Source organism: Sphaeroforma arctica, assembly GCF_001186125.1.
Source record: "Sphaeroforma arctica JP610 unplaced genomic scaffold supercont1.7, whole genome shotgun sequence".
Taxonomy (NCBI): Eukaryota; class Ichthyosporea; order Ichthyophonida; genus Sphaeroforma; species Sphaeroforma arctica.
Genome location: NW_014040551.1, coordinates 179,957 through 190,275, shown reverse-complemented (window position 1 = coordinate 190,275; position 10,319 = coordinate 179,957). Strand labels below are relative to the sequence as shown.

Sequence of the window (10,319 nt, the reverse complement as noted above, 5' to 3'; positions counted from 1 at the left end):
ACCATTTCTTCTTGATAATGATGGCCCCTGAGACTTGAGTCCGTACTTTATGTTTAGATCAAGAGATCTAAATGAGTCATCGATATTCAGGTGACTGCACTGAATTCAAAATTTCAAATATCATGATTCATAGAGAGAATGAGTCAATTGCAACATATTTCTCTGTGGCAAACCACAATAATTTAAAATATATATAAGCGACTGTGTATGTAACCTGTAGTACATGAAGTACATGAAGTACATTCAAAAACCGAGTAAACAGCCCAGCGCTATGAATGTCTACTAGGTGAATTGAGTTATATATATAGTAATTCTTATAAGAACTTACTACATGATCTCCGCTGGCGTGGCGTTTGGAATTCGCTCAACACCTTTTTATCTGCGAATATCTGCAATTAAAATATAAAAATTGAAAAAATTGTACCTTGTGATTCCTTGTCCAAGTGTTTGTTTAGGTGTAAATATACTTTGAATAGTAATCATTTATTGTATTTTGTCGAATTTGTCTAAAAAAAAGGTTTAGACCACGTTTCACAGCTAATGTTTGTATTCCACAGTTACGGAGATCTCACCGCATCGACATAGGGTTTTGATAGCAGAATATTCCTAAATGCCAATCCCAACTTTTTGTCACTGAGCAGTATTTTCAAAGGCGGTATGAGCGAAAGTAATGCATGCAATAGCTGGTCGATGGGGGCGGTGATGAGGTTGACATCGATGCCGCGCATGAGACAACCCTTTTCTTCTAGTAAAAGGTTGTAGGCTACACAAATGATTTCTCCATGGGCTCAATTGGAAAGTACCAGGAAATAACCCTAGATTCGTGCTCTGAATCTTTTTGATGGCTTCATCGCTTGCACGCGCAGAACTATCGGCCAGGCTAGTTTGAAGCCATTGATCGGCCGTGTCTGCAGCTAACTGTACAAGTCGGCTGTCAAACTGTGACTGCACATGATCATGCCGCGTGCGACGTGGAGATCCCATAGGTGAACACGTGCTCTCTGACCTAGCAAGCACCATCCGATCGATGATTGTGTGCAAAATATCTAGGTTGTGTGATGTCTTGGAACTGCCGACAAACATTCGTCCCACTTTGCCCTGACTCATGACACGTAGATTTCGGAGGACGATCATCTGTCGCTCTTTGTATACCAGTTCAAGACGTGTCCGCTGAGCAGGTGCGGCGAATCATCCTCGATTTGCGCTTGCGTCGCTATGAAAGCGGCGTTGTTAATGGTGTCAAGCCACTGGATATCAGGCAATATTGATTACGAAAAGTCGATAGCATCTCGCCAAATTGTGAGAAAACCGGTTGCGTTTGCTGGCTGGTTGTGGATTCCGTGCAAACGGAGGAACTGCACATCATTGTATAAGATTGGAATCTCCAGCAATTTGGCGATCAATATCTTATCTCGAGGGCCAAGCAAGGAAATCTTGTGCTGCGCAGTGTTACAATTGGGGATGCTGGTCTTATCTCCCTGTGATGTCGGTTTGAGATGCTCGTGGTAGCCAGCTGAGTTTGCCGCCACAGTAGGATTGACCGCTGAAACTCTTTGAACTCTCCGAGTACGAATAATTGCCGGATCTGCATATGTCACAACAAGGTAATGGGCAAGAACAACTGGTTGCATGATAGAAAATACCTTCAATCACACCTGAACACTTATCCTTCAACTATTTATTTTAAATAGTAGAGAGCTTACTTCAATTTGTGCACACGTATATAAAGCCTGCAAGCTATAAGTTCGAAGGCTTACCTATCTCGCTGTCAGCCTCAACAGAATTGACAACAGTTGTATGCTCAGGCACGTCGTATTCCTGATCAAAATCTCCGAACAATTCAACCATCGTTTGTCCGGGTAAACACACACCATGGGCTATGGGTGAACCAGGGGTGGACCTTCTCACACCCGAATTGGCGAGAGGTACCTCAGAGTGCGATGTGAAGCTCGTCAAGCGAGGAAGCATCAGTGACCCTCCACGTGCTGAATGCTCACTGTCTGCACTTGTAAGGGTCCTAATCGACCCAACTGGAAATGATGCTGGACTATTTTTGCAGATTTGCGGATATCCAGCTAAACAATTTGTCGATTCTTCACAATCGACTACAAATCCTTCTGTCCCGCTGCAATTACCACTCACTTCCCTGGTTGACTCATTCACATCCTCGGCACAATTAACGCAATCCTCGGATTGGCTTGTGTACTGCGGTTGTGTTGATATGTCTGTACAGTGTTCCGTCTCTGACAAGCCGTAGTCTTTTACTGCTAGATGTCCTGGCGACTCACAGAGCCCGTTGCTGGTCACCCTGCAGAGACCGCTTGAAGAGTGCACTTCAGGTATCCCGACTGCAGTATCTCTCAGACATTGCTCTGGTGCTTCCGTCTCCGCAAATAATTGTTTCCTTTCTCGTTCCGCATCAGAAGAATACAGATTGTTATACTTCAATGTCTTGGTTTCGTGTTTAATATCTGTTGTGGCCTTCTTTCATGCTTTTCCTTTTCCAGAAAAGGGCAGGGAAGATAAACAAAAGCGTATGGGGAAATCGTCGATTGTGTTCTGTTCTGACCTGTGTACCCTATTGAGATGGACACGTGCTGGTTTCGGGGGTGCATGTGGGTTGATTTTCGCCAGTGAGTTGAGACGTGGTGTCCTCATACACTGAGCACGACTGAAGCTGTCACGATACGTCGGTGTCTCTCGATGAGGTGCTCTACTGCTACCAATATTTGCATCATTCGCGGGCGATATATCGCTTTCTTGTAGGGATATTTTTTTGCTGCTCAATGCGGCGACGAATTCGTGGTGTAGAGCATTGGGCGAGCCATTCGACTCACTTGATGTACTGTGATTTGCGAGTTCCTCTTCATCTACTTTCTTCATTAGACTCATATACTCAGCAAATGTGGGCATGTAACTTTCATAGCTATCTTCGTTTTCGGCACTTACTGGCTCGTCACAGTTAACTTTCATATCCGAGTCAGGTAGTGTAGGCACACCAATTTCTCTCTCAGCTTCCATCACGACTGAATTACACGTCCAGCTACGAGGGCTATGTATGTAGGGTGGGGGAAGCAGGGGATCGCCATCATCGGAAGCAGGTATGTGTGTCAAGAGCCTAGCCTTTGGAGGTGCTCGCTTCCTGTCTTGAAAGTACATCTGGTTTCTACTTTCTGTTGCTCGAGGGGTTTGGGTAGCATAATTATCGTCCTCGTCTGGCGCGTCAGCACTTGAATTCGCCACAAACATAGGATGCTTCACTGGTTGGACAACAAAGTCGGCAGATGCACAGTCCGTTGAATTTAGAGATAAGTTTGACGCGGCGCTGAATCCAGCTTCCCCAGCTCGTTCTGGTTTAGGGCTATCCTGAGAGTTCAATATTCAAAAGTCATTAGAATTATGTTGATTTGCTGCAATTATTGGAGGGCTGCGGATGTTCCTTTTTTAAAGTTCGAATATTTAATTGTAGCGGAGAGAACATTGCCGTGCATTGATAGTGTTTCGCTTCCAAGTAACGGATAATCATCGCACCCAGAATGTCGTAAAAGAAAATCTTATTTTGAAATAACCTTTAGCATTCTTAGTACCTGGGCAAGGCTGTGTCGAATACCTTCCGCCATCGTCGTTGGTGAATAGTAAAACAGTGTGTTTTCTTGTTTGAGTGTGGACGTGGAAAGTGATAATTGATGTTTAAATACATTCTGCGCTCATGCAGAATCTTATTTGTGTTGCCTTCCACTCAAGAACAATGTTCCCAATGTGGTCAGATTTGGGTTGGTCAACTAAATATCATTGTATTGCGCGGAAAAAAAACAACGAAACTCGACACAACTTGCAATATGATGGCCCAAACATGAGCTTGTAGGGAAACACAAGGCCTCAAACTACACGGCTATAGATTGCACAGGCAGATGATCAGGACCAAATCATAACGGGTAGGTAGTATCTTTTCAAACATACTTGCCTTCCATATTAAGTATGGGCCATGAGTGGAAACGAATTCGCCTTGGGCAACGTTGATGTAGCAGCGACAATCTCGAGCTGTCTTTAGATAGCTACTATTATTTGGTTGCTCACAATAGCAGCACATCATTTAGTCGTCTCGAGGCTAGTGCTATCTAAAAACGAACAGTTGCTTCATGTGTTGGTATTGATTTTTTCCAATTGAGCTAAAACAACTCCTACCAACTGGTATTCCAATCATAATTGCGTAGTACTGCCGTTTTATTCAGGTGTAAAATATATGCTTCGTTAGTTATCATACTAAAGTATCGATCTCAGCAAATTGTATTTACTTTCTTAAAGACACAATCCTGCTCTTAATGCAAACAATTAGTGTCTTCTTGAGAATATACCGGTACTTGCACACCCAGGCACAGACGATTAAAACAACCCCAGAACGAATCCGACGTCAAGATTGTGATGCTGTATTATCACGCCATTTTTGGCACGTATTGTTGTTACCAATAGAGTGGGCAACCCGTTGCAATCCAGATCGATAGCAGTGGTAGTTATTTTGTAATTAGTACTTCAATCTTCTAATCCGGTTGTCCTGAAGATCCAGAACTGAGCATACGTACTCACCAGACATGACAATTCATAACAAGCAGTTCTCTACTGAAAAGCACCTCCAAAAAGCAATATCATGGGGTGTAGTGTTTAAAAAGTTGGAAGCACAATGAGAGCATGCATACGATCATTGACATTGAGGACTTGTAGACCTAACAGCCAACTACGAAGTCGAGCAACTGCATCAGACGGGTATCAATACCGTAGTTGTCAAGGGCAGTACTAGAAAACAAAATATGTGTATACTCGTGAATAGTAAAATAATCATCAGCTCAGTGCTGTTCTGTTTTATTCTATCTCAAGAGCACTACAATGGCATGGTGCATTTCCTTGAACAGAGATAATACCTAACCTGTGACCGGTCAACCCTAATCGTTACTACACGCTCGTCTGGTCGGCACTCTTTTGTTAGAAAGATTTGAATGGCATAGGTCAGCTTCCGCCTGACAATCTAGGGCATGACGTGGCATAGCAGAACAAAGGCATCGGTATTTGATACTGAGATGCCGATCTCCAGTAGATGGGAGCACTTTAAGTTAAGCCATTCTAGCTTGTATATGCATCTGTGGTATGCTCTGGAGCTGAGGCCATAATACAGCTTTGGTGCGACCAGCATTTTTGTATGTGAATACTAAACTTGTACAGAATCAAGAGGAAGTGGGTATCACCATTCCAACAGGATACTGCTCAGTAGGACCCGTCGTTGATGAGGAAATTCCTGGATTCATTGTTCGCAGCACCTGTAGGAGATGAACAACAAGAGTGAGCCACGTAGCTAAAATCTAACCCATATATTTGAACAAAACAGAATCGCGTTTATATTTATCGAGGAAGAATTTTACACAGTAGCACATTATTCTTGCTGCTAAATTCCTAGAATAGATAGGTGGCAGAATGTAGATAATGTACTGAATTGTTGAGTTCTGCTTTCATTTTCGTCACAAATGTCATCTACAGCTCGAATTCCTTTCGATTTATAACGTAAAATTCTTCAATTGCGTTACTACTATACAATGAAATGCACAACGGAGTCTATTTGGAAAGACAATGAACTTTCAACAAAACAAGCAAGCCAGGTCAACACAATCGTTTTTAAGCATCGTATGCGAACATATCAAAACGAAAGATAGCTCACACTCAAGCGTAAACACTCATACCCGAGCATATCACACCACATACATGCTGATTCATCGACGCGCTAGACGTAAAATTCTTCAATTGCGTTACTACTATACAATGAAATGCACAACGGAGTCTATTTGGAAAGACAATGAACTTTCAACAAAACAAGCAAGCCAGGTCAACACAATCGTTTTTAAGCATCGTATGCGAACATATCAAAACGAAAGATAGCTCACACTCAAGCGTAAACACTCATACCCGAGCATATCACACAACATACATGCTGATTCATCGACGCGCTAGACTCAGAAATCGTTCGTTGCCTGGCATGTGATTCGGACGAGCTGCCATGTGTTGATCCCGTCTCAGACTCTGGAGTTAATAAGCTCCGGGTGCATTCGTACTGAACTGTAAGATTATACAAACGAACCAATTCATATCTATTGAGTTTGAAGAGAACGTGTGCCTACTAGATGACAATTCGTGTATCTTTAGTGATAACAACATTGACTGTTCAGTTCCCGAAGGTGTGGAGAGCAGTGAACGGATTTCAGTAATGGAACCAAAGTATCGTATCTCATCCGTACACACACCTGAAGCGAACTCATCCGTGTCCATGCCTCCCAGCTCAAGCAGTTTTTCCGCACACCACTGATTCAAATGCCTCAGGCGATTGATTTCGGCTAATTGTTGTTTGTGTTTCGTACTTAGGCCTGTGATATGCTTTGAGGCCTTCTCGATGATTAAGACAGTCGATTGCTTCCCGTCTTCTAACCCAGGTATAGAATCACGCAAATCGTCGAAACAACTCTTTAAATGTGCGCGTCTGTTCTTTTCGAGCAGGTTGTGCATCTCCCGATTTTTGATCGACCGCTTTTTTGTCTTTCCGATTGTTGAGTGCGTTGAGGAGCCTGAATTATACGATTGCTCTATAGTTGACGAGCACTGTTGGTCATTGTGCTGTTGATTGGTCGTGCCGTAGATCGGTAGTCCTGACTCCGACACGGACCTTGACCGATACGACCCTGCAACGCAACCTATATCGTAAAAACACAGACCAAATCTCGATTTCAAACTCAATAAAAAAACACTAAATTCTATAATATCAGAATCCATTACAAACTGCGGATTCATTTGTTACCGTAACTTACCTGTATCCATGCAAGCATACGAAAGCCTTTGAATTTTCCAGATCTAACTTCGCATACATGCAAATCAAGATCGAAAATGCACATATCAAGGGCGATACATAACGTAATCAGTAGAGAAAACTAGCCAACGACTGTGCACGCTTGCTAGTCGTTCTCTTCCGAGAGCGACGATTCAAAGCATTTGTATATATTATTTTATATAAGCCACATACCGTAGAACTTCTCGCGATCCAAGCCATAGCTGGCAAGTGTCTTGGGATCCAAGGTACCCTCTTCTTCCAATCTGAGTAGCTCAGCTGCATGAAGCAACGCAGTCATATCCAGCGACCCGCGCTGCGGTGGCAGGTCCATACCAGTAGCCACAACCTCATTTGTCATCTTGAACTGGTTTGCGCTTGTGCAGTACTGTGGCTTCTATATAAACAATGATATATCCTATAACAACGAGTTTGGCTTTCAAACTTTATAATGTATATATATATATATATATATATGTATAAATACGTTTCAACCTGAAGTGGACCAGGGTCGAGAACCATAAGCACCCAGATATATCCTCCTTCCCAGGCGAAGATACGATACGATATTGATTGACTATAATACTACTTCAAAGACTTCCACGAGTGATCGCTATTTCATTTCCGAATAGAGATATCACTACACACGCGTACGTTGCTGGCGATGCACTGGTTTTCTCTAAACCCTGCACGAACGTCGATTTGTCGTTTCTTTGGCTCTAGCTCTATATATTTTGTCCTACCTAGGAAGATTTAACCGATTATTATCCATAAAGGACATTTGTGGACACAGCAGTATGGTGACGATAGAGAATATATTGCTATATGCAGCGACTATGTATGCCGCTAGACTTGATATATTATGAAAAAGCACGATCTATTCCAATCGTAATTTTTTTACGTGACTACAGAGTGACGGCTTCGATAATCTGCATCTTACTATTTATAAAAAAGCACGCTCTTTTCTACACAAAAAGTTGCCACGTACCTTTTTTTATTCTGTGGTTTGTATCCGTTGTTTATCTAAAAAAAGTTGAAACTAAGCAATAAAACGTCTCTGTTACAGCGAAAAAGAAAAACATCTGTCTGCTATGGCTGGAAAGAACTGCAAGAACCTCAAATACACACTTAAATTCAGTATAATTAGTTCTAGTTGAGATAAAAGCCTGATAGTAAACTTTTTTTGAGTGGTCTATGACGTAAAAGTTTTTGTCTTCGGTGGTACTCAAAACCAAGTTTTTAAGAAACAAACCTAATATACCACTCTGAGAGTCTGAGGTGTCCTGTACTTTAATTTATATATACAATTAAAAAAAATACCCACTCTGTGGCCTGTTTTGGCCTGTGTGCGTGGAATTGTGGACTGTGGAGTGTGGACACTGGACAGTGTGGTGTGGACTGTGGAGTGTGGGCTCACTGGGCTGTGTGGTCCTGGAGAAACTGGAGAGTATGGACTGTGGAGTGTGGAGGTGTTGGACTCACTCATCGCTGTGGAGTGTGGACTCGTGGAGTCAGTAGACTGTTCACTGCTGGGAGTGTATTTAAATACTATTTTTGCAGTAGAGACTGGAATGTGTGCCTGTGTGGGACTGTTGGCTCACTCACAGAGTCACAGTGCTGTACGCCTGGGCTGTACCGCCTGTTCCCCTATGCACCTCCTGTGTAGTAGTAGTGTACTAAATTACTACGACATAAGTGTGCATCACTGCATTCAGTGCATTAGTACACTCAGACCTCTCAGTTCAGTTAGCACTCAGCAGTGGTCCGCGGAGTGGCGTCTGGTGTGACTGTGGTCTGTGGAGTGTGGAACACTGTAACTGTGGAGTGTGGACTGTGGAGTGTGGACTGAGGAGTGTAATTCTGTTGACTGTGGTGAGTGTGGAGTGTAGACTGTGGTGTGGAGTGTAGACTGTGTAGTGTGGAGTGTGGACTGTCACTACACAAACACAACACAATAAGAAGTGTGGAGTGACAGGAGTGTAGAGTGTGGACGACTGGGTGTGACTCGTTGACTCGCGAGGCGCGAGTCGTGAGTCGTGAGTCGTGAGTCGAGTCGTGACTCAGAGCCTGTGACTTGCGAGCTACGCAGCTTGCTTGCGAGTGGTTGTCAGAAACTGCGACCAATGGGTAGCTGGACAATAGAGTACGTGTGTAGCCCGTACGCCCCTTGGGCCTGGGCCGGCGCCCTGTGCTACGCCCTCCAGCCAAGCGCAGTCGCGCAATAACCAATACGCAATTTATCTGGCCTGGTATACGACAAAGATATGTCTTCATGGTAAACTAGTTTCCGACCCGTCGCGATATGTCTCGTTTTAAAAGAGAATATCATGACGTATATCGGACTCCTTAATGTAATATAGAAGACGTGACGTCCGGACACGTTGTCATAGCGAAAAGTGCTGCCTTTTAATAAAAGTTAAACTATATAGCCCAGCAATTTATGCATATTTATCATGTGTAGTATATAAATAAATACATACATAGCCACTACATAAATAAATGGTAAATACAAACATACATAGTAAATATTGTATATATCTTTTTAGAAAAATAAAATAAAACATATACTTCAGTACATAAATAAATACGTACTACGTACAGTACATTTTTTAAAAGTACATATTTATTTCAGAAAAAAAGCCATTACCGTGTCGTCGACGGAGTATTTTTTTCGTACGGGATAGTTAGCTAATGTAACCCCGCAAAGAGAAGGAGCGGTGATTCTACGATGATTAGTTCTATAGTCAGTTTACTGGGTATGTCGATCGAAATTGCACGCAATGGTGTGTGGTGGTGTGAATGGTGAAAGTGAGACTTGTACAAAGGGATTGGTATGATCTCATAGACAATCACTATTCACATAAATCAAGGTATAATACCTATTGTCGTGGAATAAATAGATTTTTCTTTGCTTCCTATAGATGATTTCTTGAATCGATCAGTTAGCTAACGTAAATATCATACAGAGAAGAAGTGGTGCTTCTACAATGATTAGTTCTATAGTCATTTTACTGGGTATTTCACTCATTCAATCGATCGAAATTGCTTGCAATGGTGTGATGGGTGTGAACGGTGAAAGTGAAAATTGTGCAAACACGTTGTGATCGTATTAGAGAGACGGCATGACGTTATAGACAACAATCACTATTCACATAAATTAATAAGCGTCTATACGCGCTTAGAAAGCTCGATTCTTTATGCGCGTAGGTGCCACGCGCGGTAGGCTGATCCTGTATCTCGTGAACTATATTAATTATAGCCTTCTTGTGTAATTTAGAAGGCTGAGAATAATGGAGACCTCTCTCTACTACTCTCTCTAGCTCAGAGAGAGAGAGAGAGAGAGAGAGAGAGAGAGAGAGAGAGAGAGAGAGAGAGAGAGAGAGAGTAGTACGTACGTACGTACGTACGTAACGTAACGTAACGTTAACTTAACGTTAACGTTAACGTACGTACGTACGTA

The 10,319-nt window shown here is 42.6% G+C and overlaps 2 protein-coding genes across 2 annotated transcripts; both read right to left on the bottom strand.

Annotated features, from left to right (window-relative positions):
• Positions 1-986: 986 nt before the first annotated feature.
• On the bottom strand, positions 987-3,249 carry SARC_00270 (hypothetical protein; the record flags this gene model as incomplete). The annotated part of the gene is made up of 3 exons (XM_014306067.1): positions 987-1,585; positions 1,758-2,484; positions 2,578-3,249. 3 exons carry the CDS (start codon positions 3,247-3,249, stop codon positions 1,269-1,271), a joined length of 1,716 nt encoding a protein of 571 aa, XP_014161542.1. The 3' UTR covers positions 987-1,268.
• Positions 3,250-4,770: 1,521 nt separating this feature from the next.
• SARC_00269 (hypothetical protein) lies at positions 4,771-7,761 on the bottom strand. Its single transcript, XM_014306066.1, has 4 exons — positions 7,055-7,761; positions 6,285-6,728; positions 5,972-6,099; positions 4,771-5,309 (listed from the first exon to the last, which is right to left on the bottom strand). The coding sequence occupies exons 1-4, from the start codon at positions 7,218-7,220 to the stop codon at positions 5,217-5,219; spliced, it is 831 nt and encodes a 276-aa protein (XP_014161541.1). The 5' UTR covers positions 7,221-7,761; the 3' UTR covers positions 4,771-5,216.
• Between the last annotated feature and the right edge of the window lie 2,558 nt (positions 7,762-10,319).